This window comes from Branchiostoma floridae, chromosome 19 (assembly GCF_000003815.2).
Source record: "Branchiostoma floridae strain S238N-H82 chromosome 19, Bfl_VNyyK, whole genome shotgun sequence".
NCBI classification, from domain to species: domain Eukaryota; kingdom Metazoa; phylum Chordata; class Leptocardii; order Amphioxiformes; family Branchiostomatidae; genus Branchiostoma; species Branchiostoma floridae.
In genome coordinates, this window is record NC_049997.1 from 13,300,524 (window position 1) to 13,318,651 (window position 18,128).

General features: G+C 41.0%; 1 protein-coding gene across 1 annotated transcript in view; it reads left to right on the forward strand.

The window, feature by feature from the left end:
* Positions 1-18,128, forward strand: part of LOC118407017 (myosin-11-like) — a 51,484-nt gene that overhangs the window by 23,024 nt on the left and 10,332 nt on the right. Inside the window, 18 exon segments of the mRNA XM_035807431.1 lie at positions 6,775-6,835; positions 7,379-7,474; positions 7,949-8,152; positions 8,810-8,935; positions 9,365-9,573; positions 9,828-9,907; positions 10,190-10,246; positions 10,799-10,846; positions 10,972-11,046; positions 11,521-11,564; positions 11,785-11,847; positions 12,216-12,227; positions 12,579-12,666; positions 13,095-13,234; positions 14,128-14,226; positions 14,537-14,548; positions 15,179-15,327; positions 17,708-17,884. Coding sequence (XP_035663324.1) covers positions 6,775-6,835; positions 7,379-7,474; positions 7,949-8,152; positions 8,810-8,935; positions 9,365-9,573; positions 9,828-9,907; positions 10,190-10,246; positions 10,799-10,846; positions 10,972-11,046; positions 11,521-11,564; positions 11,785-11,847; positions 12,216-12,227; positions 12,579-12,666; positions 13,095-13,234; positions 14,128-14,226; positions 14,537-14,548; positions 15,179-15,327; positions 17,708-17,884 — 1,740 coding nt within the window.

Sequence of the window (18,128 nt, forward strand, 5' to 3'; positions counted from 1 at the left end):
GAATAGGAAAGTGATCAAAGGCCCCACGATTTTAAGTAATTAGTTAAGAGATATCATCAAAAAGGACTATCTCTGTGGTCTGTGTCTTGAGGCATTATAAGGACACCCAAGTGGTGACGTCTTTCTTCTTGGCTGATCTTCTGCCCACATGTGTACTTTTGTTTGATCAGTAGCGGAGCCAAGTGGCTCTTCAAAATTACATATCTTTGTTATGGGTCAGGGACAGAATATAAGGCACATTTTGTGTGAAACGTCAACGCATTGAGACCCTTTTTAGGGCGTGTGTTGCGTCAAACGGAGGACAAGAAAAGTGCGAATGTTTAAAAAATCCTTCGTAATCTCCAATAATTTTTGTGGGGTTTAAAGATTTAAAGCCCACACAGTGTCCCTTTGAAGATTGTTTTTAAAGTAGATAAAGAGCCGCGATTTAGCATAGCTGGAATGTTGCAAACAAAGCAGTCACGATGATCAATCGATTCATCTTGGAAAGTGGTTTAGATGTAGTGGATAAAGTCAACCAGGTATCTTGGTTCCCAGGTGTGCTTATCTTTAAAAGCTTTCTCATGAATGACTCATCTTTCATTTAAGGATCCTTAATACTACAGGACGATCGCTCAAACGCCCTTTCCACTAGGACGGCGCTCTCGCCACAGTCTGTCTCCGACCTAAATTTTACAAGTCGCTCAACGAATTGTATAGAAAAGAAACGACTTTTTTAAACACTTTGTGTGTTTTGTTGTCCTTTCAGTCACACTTTTACATGCTGTATGATATACCCAGTAAGAAATCAAAGGTTACACATGTCCTATTTAGGTCGCAGTGAGAGCGCAGCGCGATTGCCATCTAGTAGAAAGGGGTCCTAAATGACTGTACAGCGATTCATTCTATATTTTGAATGTGTAAAAGCACCATATAAAGACCAATTACACGTAACGTTAGAAAAATGTATGAGAGACCGGTCAAAGTGTTTCCAGCGATTGTCGTCTGGTGTAAAAAAAGGGGGGGGGTTACATGTACGTCACAACAGCTGTTATTTAAAACTTAGTTATCGTGCAATGCACGGCGTGCATGTAACGACACGCTTGGCATGTCAAACAGTTGGGAAACCCATCGCAGGCGACACATCTAAGCCTGTCTAAGTTTGTAGTGTAAACATACGGGTGACTAGGCGCATCTTAGGTTGAGAACTAGAGCATACCAACCATTGAAGTGCATCTCATCTTAACACTTAAGACTTTGTGTAAGTAGAGAGTAGGGCGCTTGCCTTTCCCTTGTCACATGGTATTGGAACTTTAGAAAAAGTCAGAAATAAGCATAATAATTTTCCATATTCCCTCCGCAATAGTAAAATACCACAGAGAGAAGAATGCTCATTTTCACTTCAGGTGACCAAAGATTTGATGAATTTCATAGATAAAGAATTAGTTTTTGTACTTTTTGTGTATTTTTTTTGTCTTTAAATCACAATTTTACATCTTACACTATATTTCAAATTGATAAATCTGAGGTCACATAAATCCAACGTTGTGAACTGTATACTTAGTCTAGTAGTCGCTCATTATGAATCTCGTCAAGGACAAAGGAAGGGTTTAAAAACAATTTTCATCTGAGATTATGTTTAGACTACTTTGATGTGTTCTATCTGCCGCCTTATGTCATGCTTTTGGCATGTCTGACAAAACATATGGTTAAGATTCTTTCCACAAAGTATTCGGGTGACATGGTTTTTTTCCAAGGTTTCAAGATGGCGGCGTTCTTTCTTGCCAACGTTGAACGGTCATTACCTGATAATTATTATGGGCGTTCCCTAAAAAATGCCATATCATCACCAATTCCCTGTCCCGCCCCTTTTTTTACTCTTAAGACGACAAAACAATATGAAAATCTCAAAATTTCCTTGACCACTGTTAATACGATAGCTGCCCTTACCCATTGAGACGACAAATACAATGTTTAAGTTTTGTCCTGCGGCTGTCTTGTCAGTGAATGCTCAAGCGTGAAACTTGCAGGGACACTTTTAAAAGTCACACACCAGTCACATAAATAATGAGGCTGGCTACAGTCCTTCTTGGAAAGTCTTAAGAACGTCTTCAAGGAATGTGAAGACATGCTGGACGAGTGGGAAGAAGATCTAAGACTTGACGGTAGCAGGAAGTCGGAATCGGAGGAGTCTCCAGTGTTTGCACTCTGGGGCACCGTGCGTAGCGCCTTCAGCCTGTCAAGGTAGTTCTCCAAGTATATACAAGGCATAAAACTTTACATTAGGCAATGTTTGATCATTGGGCAAATCAGAAAACTCAATGAAACGTTCTATAAGTAAATGATCACAGTGTATAGTTTGGCCGCAAAAGAAAGGATTCTCAGTATTTGAGTCAATTGGGACCACCGAAAAGTGGCCGTAGTTGCCAGGTGACCCTTGTGCAGAGGTTGTATTTTGTACAGGCTTGACTGCACATGCCTGTCATTCAAGTTTCAGTCCATTTGATTTCTATATGCTGACAGTTTTGTCATAGGGACAGTTTTTGTTATATAGACAGTCCAGACAAGTGAAGTTGCTCATTTGTATTCATGTCGTTTACTATTGATGTCATTGACACTTGATATTTAGTTTGGGCCATCTTTTTCAAAAATTTATCAATTTTAAAGAAACAAGCTAGTATTTGCAAATCGTCACTATGAAACTGAGCGTTTTTAAATATGTTGTAAACAGACTTATCCTAGATATCTTAACAGATATTTTTCTAAAAGAGTTTAACGTTTACCTACGAATGTGATAACATAGTATTTGATACATCACTTATACTTTCACTAATACTTTCCCATGTCTTTAATTTACAAAACGTGTTTTGAATGGTTCTTCTGTTTTACAAAGGCCCTCCCCTCCCTATACTGTTTGGCCAAGCAGCGTATTTATTTGAAGGCCCTGGCGGTAAACCGGTTTGTCAACATCATTTGGTGCCCTTTGACTTTTCTCAGCTTAACCTTACGCCAGCCAACCATGTCAACTCAATTATAAATCCTCGGTAACAAGAAGAAGAAAAAAAGTTCAATAACTCGAAAATGTGCCAAATGCTACATTACCTACATTTTCCCTCCATTATGTTATGTTCTATATCTTTGAGATCGTTTTTGTCTTAGCTTGCAACATCAAATCTGCTAATTCCACCGGATATCATATGATCGTCACCTTGGACAAACTGTGAGCTTTAAGGAGAATTACTAGGTCAACATCTGTAATCCCTCAAATATGCACACTTCAGATATCCAGGTGTTCAAGCCATTCGTGTGAAGGCCTCGACAACGCAATTGCGACAATATGGCACCCGGTAGAATATTATGAGATATGCTTCTAAATCAGTACTTGACACGACTTACTTCACACCCCCACTTTATAGAGTAAGAGATAGATTTATATTGTCTACAAAACCAGTCTCTTTCATTGGTTTTACAAAGAAGGTTGTTTGGAGCTTAGCTGGTATGTTCTTCAGTGGGAACGCCCACTCCAGAGGTCACATAATGGCTGACTTGTGTTGTGTTTGTCTGATCGCCTCAGACTAATGGGGCGGTTCAGCCACATACTCGTCTTATTAACAAGTCAGTGATTCAGACTGTTTGTTGCCACCTACAGCACACCTGTTTTTGGTGTCAAGGATGATGTTTTTCGTAATATTTAGTCTCAAAGCACTCTCTTGCCTCTTTGTGAGTGTTTGCGTGTTTGTTTTTGTTTCTTTGTTTCTTTGCTATTACCTCCAAAAGTGTTTTTGGTGCTTCTGTCTGGGTGTTTATGTTTCCGAATATTTGTGGTAAGCATAACGTGAGAGTCTGTGGATAGATTGGGATGATATGATGATAATAGGTCTAGGAAAAAAAACGATTAATGTAGATTTTTGAGCATCCTTGTGTCTCTTATTTGTACTGCAGCAGAACTTCCGTTCTTTTGTATCGTCGAGAGTCTGTGGATAGATTCTGATGACAATAAGTATGTAAATAGATCTAGGAAACACAACGATTAAGATACATTTTGAGCCCCCTTGTGCCTCTCATTTGTCCTGCATCAGAACTTCCGTTGTTTTGTATCGTCTGTTCTATTAGGTGTGTGTTTCCTTTCAGATAGCACGCTGTAATCTGTTTCAGACTATAAAGTAATATTACACCTCTAATACACATTTTAAACGAAATCTTTGCAGTCACCATACACCACTATGCACCATTTACCCATCATCCATTTCTGTATTGATCAATTGGTTCATCGTGGTATGAGGTGTAGTTGTAAAGAATGCGAAGGGTATACATTTTTCAGTGGACCACCTTAATTTTTATTGCACCAAATGACCTTATTGCATTATTAGCATACTATCTAGGAGATGAATTTAACACTGTTAAGAGGACGTTTTTCTAATGGTTAGAAAACGCATAGGAAAGTCTTTGTTTTTGTTTTGACCCCGCACAATTTACTGTGTCCCAGGATGGACATTAAAGCAAAAAAAGGGCGCTAGATTTGCGAGTAAATGATTGCACGGGACACCTTTACTTGCAATAAAATAATAGTCATTTGTTCTGGGATGTGTCGAACAAGTGGGTTTGACCTCGCAAATACGAGAAAGATAACACTACGTCTAGCTAGCTGACAGCTAGCTAGTTCTGAAAATTGCGTTAGAATTCGTACTAGTTTCTTTTTCATTTGCCTACCCCTACAACTTGCTTTAAAGTCATTGCTACTGTCAACGGAATATCAGTATTTTAAAGGTTCTGTACAAAAACTGAGCTAAAATGAGCACAGAAGGTGTACTAGGGTCATCGCCTTCCAAAGAGAGCCTTTGTGACAAAAATTGCTAACCTTAGCACAAAATTACAGAGCAATTGGCGCTAAGTACCTACCATACACAATAATGGTGGCCATTTAAAATTTAAAGCCCAAAGTACATTCCACACTTCTAAGGACTGCAGCACTACACCGTAGCTGTCGGATGTTTAGTTGCTTGGAGACTTACCTGCAAAAAATCGCAGGTTTGTCTCGGTTTTGATTTGAGTATTTACCCCGCTACGGAACCCGGGAATCGAACCCCGGACCGTAGCGGCCACAAAAAAATTGTCAATTCCTTAAATTGAGTGTGAGAACGTGCAAAGATGCCTCTGTGCACGAGGTGTTTGCGTAAAGGTCTCTCCGGAAAGTTTGGATACGGCTTGGACAGGTCTCCTGAGAGAGGACCACTGACTGTCTATTGTCTCCAGAGAAGGTAACTGTACCAGGTGTTTCCTTTGTTGTATCGTGCATTCCCGTGTGAACACGTCAAAGGAACATAGACTGCATTTTCTGAGCCTAAAAACGACTATAGTATGCATATGTGATTATCCTAATAATTCTGCTTGATTCTGCTTGAAAGCCTGTATGGTGTGTATTTGTGTGTGTGTGCAGTTGAAAATATCTATGTAGTTCTTTCTTTAAGATTCGCATTGTTTTAGATCAAATACAACATATTTTTTCACAAAGCTAGTAGTCGAGAAATGATATGTTTTAGAATCCATCCGTCTCAATTGACTCTCCCCCAAGAGACAAACAAATCTATCTTCCCGTGAATAACCCCTGTTTCAATATTTAATTAAGGCCTGTGCCTAGGCGACGGTGAGGGCAAATCCTTTGGGAGGACGTGTATTTTTTCTCACGTTCTTCTCACTATTAGTATTGTGTGGCTTCCTCTTTCTAAAATCTGGAGGACTCGTAATATAACTTGGATAAAGAGAATCATGTACACAAACTATAAAACATTGTGTCCAAGCCCACCACCCCATTTTACTATCAGCTATACATGTATCCCTAGAGAGCAAATTTCTGTAAATCTGTTGCCATGAAATATACCAAATATGCGACGTTATCGAGAAAGATTATCCAAATGCTTTTTATTTCATCGAGGTTGCAACAGCGCTGTGTATATGGAAATCTATACAGATGTATTTGTTACTGGCACCACAGTGCAATGGAAATGGGAAAATACAAAGTTGAACAAAAATGTCCAATGCATTTTTCGAAGTAAATAGCTACTAATACGCCCCTTGATAGTCCTTGGTCCTCAGAGTCCCCTGATATATTGTCTAGATCTGATACGACGGTACGAAGTCTTTCAAAGACACTTGGTAGTACAACAGGTTTTTCTCAGTACTGTGTGTGAAAAACAGTCCCGTACAGACAACAATATTTATTGCCATCTGAAGCTGCCATCGTAGTCAAATGGCTTCCAAAATGTCTATCCCTAAAGCTTATGGATCCATCCGGATATACCCCATTCGCAGAGTAGTATATCTTTGCTACTTGATACCTATTGAAACATGTAAAATGTTGTTTCGGTTTGTTTTCGGAAAGCGGTAAGTATTATAGTGGCAGAATCGTTCTTCTATTGATACTGGTTGTTTTCTGAGGTTAGACAAAGACAGCTTCATTTGCGTACGGAGAAAATCGTTCTGAACAGACTACAATATTTGCTCCAAACACGCCCACGTCAGAATATGGTTTCCCAAATATTCTGCCATAAACCGTGCGGATTAATTCAGGCACTTTCTACCGGCTTCATTTTTGTGCTTTATCTTTGCTACTTGGTGTTCAAGATGTTATTCGACGCGATCTTTCGGATTATCTTTGGACAGGGGTATGTACTATTACATGTACTCCGAGAGTACAATTGGTTGATATGTTAAGAAGAGGAACGGATACATCACTAAAGCATGGTACGATGTCCGAATATTAACTGTCTTTTCTTATTGTTTCTTGTTTTATCGTAGGCTGGACAATGCTGACCAGATCATCAACGATCTTGAAGTGGAACTGAAGAATACTCGGAAGGTAAATATGATACATTATGAAGTTATGAACCATTGACTTTGAACGTTTCATCATACCTATAGCCAACGCCAGTATAAGTAACCTATGTTGAAAATATGACATTTCAATTCGTGACATTGTTTGTCCACTTGCTGCCTTAGTCGTGTTTCTCTTCTAGAGTTTTGAATGTGATGAATGAAATGAGCAGGCAGCATATTGGTTATACTATATGCGCTATATGTTATGACATTGGTAGAACTTACGTTGTCTGCATACCCCTATATCCAGGCCAATACGTTTGTATTACACAAGAAAGATCGTGTCATTTCTGATGCAAAATAATGTAGATAATTATTTTGAGAGTTTCATCATAATCTAGTTTTTGTAGCGTCTGTGTTCAACCTAGTCTTCAGAGAAACTTTCAGAGAAACTTCATTCCTTCGTTCGTTTACTCAATCTATTGAATAAGATGTAATGTCGACATACATTGTATTGATTGATTGATACACTAGAAAGTCACCATACATTGATACGTTGATTGATATATAATTGATTGATTCACAGGAACTGGACGATGCCTCTCTCGTCAGGCTTGACCTGGAGAGTAAGTTGGAGATCGCCAAGTCTGAGATCACCTTCCTCAATGAGTTCCACGAGCAGGTAGGAACTTCCTACGTAGTATGAACGTCAACATAACAGGGCGTCTTCATGACTTTATAAATTCTAGCGAATGATGTCGAGCTCCATCTAAAATTGTCTTCACTTCAGAACATGCTGCATTGTGAAAACCTAATTTTGTTTGACATGGTTTTTAAAACTGAACAAGGATTATTCGTCATTTGTGCAATCACCGTAACAATGGTATGTTTTAAAGCTAAGCTGTGTTAACAGTGTAGAGTCTTGTCCCTTTTCCTTCTAAGATTTGAATGCCACAATATGGATATTTCGATATGTTATTTACGAGATATATCAACAACATTGTACAGGATCGTAGGTATTTTGTCTTCTTAGATTTCATAGAACATTTCTACAGGATTTCTTTATAGCCAATCCTATATAGAAGTTGTATACGCAAAGACTCCTTATCTTTTGCTATGTAACATCTTATCTATCTTTGTCTATCTTTCTCCTCAGCAAATCCGGGAGCTTCAGGAGCAGCTCGCCCAGCTGCGGAGCGCGCGCGGAGGCGGTGGAGGCGGCGGCGGCCAGCTGGCCCTCACAGGGGGAGGCGGCGGCGGAGGCTTCGACTACGCCGACCTGCTGGAGACCATGCGGCAGGAGTACGAGGCTCTGATGGCCAAGAACAAGGAGGATGCCGAGAGATATGCTCAGAGCCAGGTCAGTAGATTGAACAAGTCACATATCGCACGTTGAATAAGATGTCGAGAAGAGTAGTAGCAAAAAGCCATGATGGCCAAGAACAAGGAGGATGCCGAGATATATGCTCAGAGTCAGGTCAGTAGATTGAACAAGTCTCAAGCGTCACACATCTGCACGTTATATGAACCATCGATATGGGTAGTGGCAAAAAGCTATGAGTAGTGGCCAAGAACATGGTCGATGACAAGAGTCGGCAGGCTCAGAGCCAAGCTACTACATTGGCCAAGCCAGTGGCCTCGAGACCTTCAGTGTAGGCCTCAAGACGTCAACAACATATCAATGACAGTAAGGGTAACAGACTTTAATGGTGAATAAAAAGGCTGACACTAATCTCCCAGCAGATCCTACGGTAGCATAAGATAGTATCAAAAGCTGGCAAAGGAGTGTAGTTTGCCTTGGAGTGTGCATTGGCTACCGCTATCATCAGACACAGAGGCACAGACACACACAAACATACACAATTATGATAGTAATGATAATGTCAATAATAGTAATGATAATCAAGGTTTGTTTTTATCAATACTAATAGTAATAATAACCACGGTGTGTGTGTGTGTGTGTGATCAGTATGCACGAATAGCAGATGTCGAACGTATTCCAATCTTCCATGTACAGATCCAGGAGGTGAAGAAGGGTGCAGGGGCGACCGACGCTGCCCTAAACATGTCCAAGCAGGAGTTGGGAGAGTACCGCTCCAAATGCCGCAATCTGGAGATGCAGATCGAACAGCTGAAGGCCAGGGTAAGAACATTTGATAAACCTGCCATGTTATAAATACATTTGTTTAGCCCCATTCTAGTTACGGCGGCCATTTTGGATTTTCCGAGGTCATTGCACCAAAACGAGGCTAGCCTGGCCATACTTGAATGCATGTGTTAAACTACAATATATACATGTATACATGTAGGCCATCTTCAGTCGTAGTTTTGCCCTTCTAACTAGAAAATACTGCAAAACCTATGCCGTTAGCTATTTCAAAAGGTAAACTCAGATGAAAATACAGAATAATTTGTTGTGATTCTATTCTATGTTGATTGAAGGTCTCCAGATATAGTCTGACTGATTATTATCTGAACTTGTTTCCCAGATGTTATGATGTCTATCCCTGAATTCTATGTTACTCGCAGGTATACAGAAATAGTCTGAACACTATATGTACTTGTTTCCCAGATTGCCATGCTGGAGAAGCAAGCAGCGGAGGTTGAGGATCGTCACGAGCGCGAGATCGCCGGCAAGGACGAGAGGATCGCCAACTTCGAGGCCATGATCAACGAGCTGAAGTCCAAGCTGGGCGACAGTCTGAAGGAGTACCAGGACCTCATGACCGTCAAGCTGGCCCTCGACATGGAGATCTCCGCCTACCGCAAGCTGCTGGACGGGTGAGTCCCGTAAAGTCACGTTCTTGTGTGCCACGTGATCACGACATCTCGCGAGAGTTCATGCGGTTGTCAGTTCCAATTATGAAAGTAAACAATTATGTTTACGTACTGCCTAATGATATTGGATCAAACCCTTTTAACGTAGAAATCTGAGTGTATTAATATAACATATGTGGGGCCCATTCTCTTAACTTAATTTCACAGCTCTGAAAGCAAATAATAAACTGACAAAATTATTTGTTGTTTTTCAACAGTGTTGGTGACTTTGACATTGCGGGTGGAGATTTCTCCTCTTCCTCTATGTCAATGTCGCAAACCACGCAGTCTTCGTCAGGTAAACATTGATTTGATTTTTAACGTGCGTAAGAGATAGCATTGTCTGTCTTTTTAGGGACTAAGATAAATGAATGTACAAAATATCTAAACATACTGTGGTAATGATAAAATTGTTCCTATCAGTTCTACATATATGCACAATATTTGAACTAGTGTTCCAACTAACCGATTCGATAACCTACATACTTATCAATGAATAACACCAAAGACATAGCCAAGAAAACACTAATTTCACTTAATTATTATTGATAATCCTATTAACCTGCTTTGGTAACCTCAGGATTCGGTGCCGGGGGTGGTGCCGGGGGTGGTGCCCGTGGGGGTGCCGGAGGTGCCGGTAAGTAAGATCTAACAACCCCGTCATTCCTTCACGTAAGGCCAAGTTGTTTTGATTATATGGATGACATCCGCGCGCGCATCAATTTTCGGCCGTTTCAAGAAAATTCGACCATGATGTGAATCCTACAAAGTAGATGTAAAATGGGCACAAATTTGCCGTCTTTTGGAGTAAAAATATCGGAAAATAAAGATAAACGGATACTTATGGCATACAGTGCTAAAGTAGAAAAAAATGATGTAACAGAACAGAAATGAAGAGGCAATTGTTCGGATACAATACAGTGTGCTTAGTCACTTGTTCAACCTTCATGACCACATAGATCATCATTTCGCAGTTTTGGGGTTCGAATTCCCAGAGGACGTTATCCAGATTTGATTTAATCAACATGGCCTTAACAATGTCATAGTCTCTTAAACTAAGATCGCACTGTCTACTTACCAATAATTTGTTAATGAAAACGTTATAACTAATGAAATGAAAACATTATAAGATAATTAACCAGATAGACGTTTTTACTAATACATTAATACCCACTTTAATAAACATCAGGAGGCGGATTCGGTGCTGGTGGCGCTGGCGGCGCCGGTGGTGCCGGTGGTAAGTATCATACTAACCAATCAGGTGCTCTATAGATTCATGTAGTGAGGTGTGGTTATCTGAGTCTATATGTAAATGATGTGTGTCACGTGACATTGAAATCTCACGAGAGTTTGTGTTATTAGTGTCGGTTTCATCTTCGAGCTCCTCGGTCGCTGTTGGTGCCTCGCGTGGTGCCGCTAGTGCCGCAAGTGTGTCTGGTAAGACTTAAAGTTGTACTTAAGACAAAAATAAGAAAGGAAAAGGATAAAGAAGGAAAAGTACATAAATGAGTATAAAGAAAGTGAACATTAAAGGGAAGAAAATGAAAGGAAACATCATAACAACAAGATGTATGTAGATCGAGCCTTGTGGGTTCCATGGACCAGATTCCAGTTACAAGCATTTAACCGACGTGTCTCCTTGGGAAAATTTGCGCAAATGCACACTATTAAGATTCCTATAAATGGCCATCTATTGTGTATCAATAGCAAATGATGTTGTTCATAAAGCAAGCAAACAAAAAGGCAATATTTTCCACTTAGCGTGCATAATAATCTAGCACTTAAGCAAATACAACCTGACACCATGTATGCCTTAAAGCTTTGATTCTTTTAAGAAGTTGGTTAATGTTGATCCCTCTAAGAATGTAGCTTGTGTGGTTCGGATCTTAATTTTTCTTGTCGTTTTCAAAGGTGGAGGCGCGAGCTCAAAGGAGTTGGATGACTTGAGGGCTAAAGTAAGTAACAAATTCAACACATATTTTCATAATTTCATAACCGATCATGTCTGTCACAGTTAATCATCAATTGATGTTTCAACAACCTAGTCCTTAGAGAGAAGGGTTGTTGAATAATAGATGTCGATACTTTAACTGCACGAAACGGGTTGGACGTTCTAGACTATTGATGGTGCCACTCACACTGCATTAACTTCCTAATTTGCATTTTTCGCCTCAGCTGAAGGCGATGGAGGCAGAGAAATCCAAGATGGCGGGTGAACTGAAGTCTGCTCAACAAAAGGTAAGCATGTTCTCTAGTTAACTACACTGCTTTCTATTACGTCATCCTTTGTGTCGTGGAGGTGTGATGACGTCGTGGTCACCAAACAAAATGGCGGCCACTGGAAAGCTTGTAAAATCAAATGTCATATGTTTCGTTTTGTCAGTACTACGTGTATGTTCTAATTATTCATGCTCAATTGATCTCAGTATATCAATATGTGTTGGAAGAACACACATATGTAATTTTCGCAAGGCTATGAAATTGGTGCAACAAGCTATCTTACAAATATCAACATCAACTTATGTGTTGCTTGTTTCTCTGCTTTCTTTGACTGTTAAGAATTTTCAGTAATAGAATATGCTCTCTTTCCCTTTCGCAAACCGAAGAACAAGAGACAGGTAATTCGACGCAATTGGATGATCACTGATATCACCTACTTGTGCAATGCACCATCATTTTACATATATGATATCATATCACACCTACTGCACAGGCAAATACTCACTGTTGGTGTTTAAAACACAACATAATCTACCTAATGATAACGCAACGATCATATTTCATACGATGCATGTAAAAAGTGATTCTAACATATATACAGGAAACGTTATGTGGTGTATATATGGTTGCCGTATCTTAAGTACATAGGCAATGTTTTATGTTTGCTAGACGCAGGCATTTATGTTAGTATCATAATTGAGAAGTATACACGCATATGCTGAGTGTTATTGTTATTAATTATTCACCAGAGCTCGGCCGCTGCCGCGAGCTCGCAACAGACCACCAAACTGGAGGGCGAACTGAGGGGGAAGGACAAGGAGATCGGTGACCTGCGAGGTACGAAAACTTTAGATATGCATAGAATTGGATGTTTAAGCACACCTTATAGCGTGCGTAAAGTTCCTGTGTCTTCTTTCGAGGGAAAAATGGGTCCAGACACGTGGCTTTCGACGGGGTTACTCACTCGCACGTTCGCTCAGTCAGTCAGTCAGTCACGTAGTCAGTCAGTCAGTCAGTCAGTTATTAAGTCAGTCAGCAAGTCACATCTTGCAGCAGCTCTCACTTTTATGTATTTTCTACTATTTATGTAAAGTTGTATATATAGACTAATTAGGACTTTACATGATGTCAACTGTATATATGTCTGACCCTTGCCTCTTCCCTTATGACTTTAATGAAAAGTGACCTGCAGGCCGATTTGAGCTTTCATGAATATAAGCAAAGATTAAAACAAACAAACAAATATTTGAAAATGTGACTTACAGCTGAGCTGGACAAACTGCGAGCACAGCTGCAAAATGCGTCCCAGCAGCAGAGCGCCGCCATGGAGGCACAGGTCGGCAAGCTGGAGGGCGAGCTGGGGTCTCTACGGGGCGAGCTGTCAGCCAAGGCTAAGGAATACCAGGTACGTCATACACATGATCTATATACCAGTAAACCCGCAGTAAACCCTTGTCTCTCCTCAACCCCCACCCTAACGTAGAGACTAGCTATAATCAGGAACGAATTTGGAATATCAAGGGAGAGATTCTGGCTTATAATGTCACAGTAGTAGGTAGATATGATACTTCATATTTAGCTGAGACAACAATGAATTAGATGCGATGTATGACGAATAAATAAGAGAATTTGCAAGGGCTTACCTTGGCAAACCAAGTTACAGGCGACCATCTTCGAACCGTGACCTCTGACCCTTGTAGGACATGGAGTAAAACTAGTCGCTACATTCGCATATTGAACCCACCGGTATTTACACTTTAGACTGACATTCCTAGGTCCAGCATATATTTCAAACTTAAAGAAACTACACTTTTTCCCCTTGCCAACCCTTGGCAGCTGTTCATCAAGGTACAAGTCTTGGTCTACCAGACTAGTGCTTACCATTGCTTTTAATCTATGGCATGCTTACTTAGAAGCTAACAAGCATGTTAACCTGTAGGAAGCTATGATAATGTTGCTTGATGATTTCATTATCATCCCTACACCTGCGTATGAAAATTCAACTATGCGATTTTAATTCACCACACATGCTATATATAGCTAGCATTCCTATACAAAAGTTGCTATGTGCTGTGTTATATATCATGTTGTGCATCATATATATACAGCTCACATTTTTGTTACAAGCAAAGATTTTGCTTTTGAAGGAAAAGTTCCTCTGCACTGATTTTTTTTCATTCGCTTATTTCCGTTATTGTTTAATTGATGGCTAAAGAAGGTTTCGCTTTTTGGGCTAGTTCTCAATTAAACGATGTATATCGCGCACATAAACATGATTGGCATTATTCCATACCACAGGATCTGCTGAATGCTAAGCTGATGTTAGAGAAGACTCTTCGTGAAGCTGAAGACAGGCACAGGATGGAGCTACAGGCCCGGGATGACGCACTGCGTGACGTAAGCATCTTCTGTGTACACGTAGTTCTTTGGCTAACGACCTTGCCTCGCTCTGGATGTAATGTACGGGAGTTAGTATCCCGGATGTTGTCGCTCATCCAAGTTGCACGGTATTTGAAAGGGTCCTTAGAATGGAACGTAGAAGTCGTAGTCCACTGTTCGTTGTTCTTGTCAAGAAAAACTTGAAAAGTTCCCAGATGCAATATAAAACTGTAAATACTGTACAGGTTATTGAATTTGTAAGAAATTGTCATCCATGGTATGGTTAAGTTGCAAATAATGTCTTTATTCCCCCCATTGCTTACCGGAGTACTCGAGAAAGGTAATTTGTATTGGCTTGTTTTTGATGGCATGATTGTGTCTACAGAATCACAGAATACCCATCATTGCTTGCATTCCAGGATAGGTATATAAACTACGCGGTATGAAAGTCCAAGCCCTCACTATCTTTAGCCCTTTCCAAAAGTTTCTTTGATAGTTCCAAAACATGCGTTGATAAAGAAGTAACATTCTTTCTCAAAATTATGATGACATAGACCATACAAATCCAATGTTGCTCCCTAAAGTTTTTCATACAGGTAAATATTGGTACATATGCTATTACAGGCGTTGTATTCATTTGTCGTTTCTTATCATATCATATCATATCATATCATATCATGCCACATCACATCACATCACATCATATCATATCATATCATATCATATCATATCATATAAATGTCGTTGGATAAGAAGAAGTAATTTGCCTATAAGGCCCGCTTCTAAAAACTTGTGTCCAGGGTTTGTAAACGGAGTCTATAATGAGAGTGTATGTTGGGTTAGGCGTGTACTCCATCCCCTTCCAGTGATTGCCCAGCTTTGACATGAAGGCGTCGACAGATTCGGCAGCTACAACATCTTTGTCAGGTGTTGATTGACCCGATGCTGATGCTTCTCTTCCTTGTTTCAGCTGGAGAGGGAGAAGAACGAGCAGATCGCCCGACTGGAGCTGGACCTGAGGGAGCTCCGTGCGGAGATGGACGCCAAACTGGCCAACTACAACGACCTGATGAACGCCAAGCTGGCGCTGGAGAAGACGCTGAGGGAGACAGAGGACAGGTGGGCAATGCAGATCCAACTGTACGTTACTTAAGGAATGAAGATCTTGGTTGTACATTTTACTTGCACCACTAGATTGAATGTAGATCACAACTTATGCATGTCTGCACACATTGAGTTCCCCGCGATAAACATAGCATCAAAACATAAGAGTAGATGCTGTTGAGTGTGTGGTTGTCTCACTAGCTGCAAAAACACGGTATAATTGGCACTATGCGGACACTGTTACAGTAGTTTTTTCTTACTTTTCTGTAGTGTTTGGCACACTTGAAAATTGTTTGTAAATCATTATGAACTGCCTGCGCACTGTAATAGTCACATCCTCCCTGGCCCATGATCACAAGTGTTGTAGTCCCTGCAGATGTCTTTGTTAACACACTTGAGCTGAACTGTCATCTATGTATTAGCCTAGCTACCAGCCTTTTCAGGCTCGCGCCCGCTGCAGAGTTTGTCACTTTTAACTTTGCACATGGTGTGAGCGTAGCACGGCTGGTATCCAGGCTGTGACCTTACTGCGTGTACTTAAAATTGAAAATGCATTCGGTTTTGTACTACTGGCTTCTCCTGGAGTTGACCACAACCCGCGAAGCCCTTAGGAGGACGCTATTTTCCACGGAGCAAAGGTAACGTCACAAAGGGTGACAACATATCAACTCTTCGTTATCTAACACACAAGAGACTAGAATTACGAAATCTAGGAATGTAAACTCACCTACACACTTTCTATAGATGGTATGGACACAAAGGTAGTTAATTTTCCAAAGCAAATAGAAGCTTCCCAGAGCAGAAGGGTCTTTAGATTGATCATGTGTGACGACTAGCACGTGATCTGAATCTTCTGTGTGTAGTCAAGACCTCGAGGCGGTCATTTGTTAACATAAGTCAGACAGAAAAGCGTACTGCTGACACCAGTGCTTTATTCAGACACCATCGGTCTTTTTCTTGTCACACTGGACAACAAAAAGGAATGGGGGAATCCTCCGCGAGCCTTTGACATTTGTTCTAAAGAGGCAGCAAGCCATTCATGATTCACTGACGTATGGTTATGTATTTGAAATATATTAAGACTATGACACAGCAAGGTTACAAATATCCTAGCGAAAACGTGAAATAATCTAGGATATGCAGTCTTGGTTTCAAAGTTATAAGTAGGGCAATGCAAGTTTGGAGGGAGGGTTCTAATGTACTGCATTCAAGTATGAAAAGCTAACTTACTACATTGTATTTTATATTGTACACGCATGTAAGAGAGCTGGTTTAGACGAAGGGTATACGTGTATTATGTGTCTTTTGAAAACATTTGAAGTATTGCATGTCCACAGATATAGGTCCTTCGTGTATTACTTAGGCATTCCTCTAGTTGGTCTTGTCAATGCTGTTTTGAGAGATGGCTCCATGACCTTACGCTGCACACAGTTCTGGGGTCAAACTTTCTCTTTTTGAGTTTTCGAAATGTTAAATAAGACAAACGTCCAGACAAAACTGAAGTGAAGCCATCGATTGTTGACTATCTTGGCTGTCTGACAGAAGGGCAAGATCAGCCGAAGCCTCATTTGTAATGGCGATGTCTGGAACAGTTGGGCCAGTCACCGGAGTCCAGTCAGACGTGACCTAGAAAACGTAGCCGATGTGTTATGCATGCAGCAAACGGAGAGCACCGCCACTTTCTTCCAGGGTAGTCTATGCCGGTCGCCACAATGCCATTTGATGCGGTACATTATTCAAACGCCCCGTAAAAAGAAAAGCCTTTGGAGAGTTTTCGGCTTCTTAGTGTTAGGTTGTGACTTTGCAAAGTCACCATGGCATCAGACAGTGCCTTGTCTGAGAGCTTGGAAGAAAGCACAAGCGAAAAGCAAGAGGATATACCAGAGAAGACGCCGGAAGACATCGCTAGTAAAAAGCAAGAGGCTACATCAGAGAACGCTTCGGATGAAAACACCAGTGAGAATCAAGAAGTCGTACCAGAGAAGGTTTCAGAAGAGAGTGTCGAGACAGAGGTTAAGCTAGAAAAGGCATCAGAGGGTAATGAGACAGAGGCTACCGCGAACTCAGACGAGATCGTAGAAAACGGGAACGCCCCAGGCGGGGATGTGAACGGGAACAGCGGGCTCTCTGGACCGTCTACACCCGATGCTATTTCTAACGACGCGGAAGGCGACCCCGACGAAATCATCCGAGAATGTCCCAACTGCAAAACGTACTTGTACAGTTCCTGTGTGTCACAAATTTCCGAGTATCCTGTAGCTATCATAGTGTCGGTCTATAGATGCTGTTGAAGAAGAAATAATGTTTGCTTTCAAGTGTGTACGCACTTTGAACAGTGTTGTACATAGTTGTAGTCTATCTATAGGCATCTAAGTGTTTTCTTCTCTTACTGTAGGTACCAGAACGAGCTGCGGGACTCCAAGGCCATGATATCGCAGCTGGAAGTCCAGGCGAGCGGCGCGTCTGCGGCGGCGGACCTGGAGGCCCAGCTGGCCCGCCTGCGTGCAGAGTTCGATGCCTGCAAGTCGGAGCGCGACCAGTGCTTCATGGACCGCGACAGCCTGCGGGCCCAGTAAGTATCTACTAAAATCATTCTTACGCATGTACATTGAAACCTTTGCCTGTGTCCAACTCTACATTGACATACAGCCAAATCCTTATTGGGTGTTCACCTCTGTTAATGGATCAACTGGTCATTGTAACCACTCATCAAAAATCATGTCTATGGTGTGTTCATCTGTACCATTTGGGCTTGAGTGGTCACTTTAGACAGGGTTGACTGTACATAGATTTTGTATTTGAAGTAAAAGCAGTAA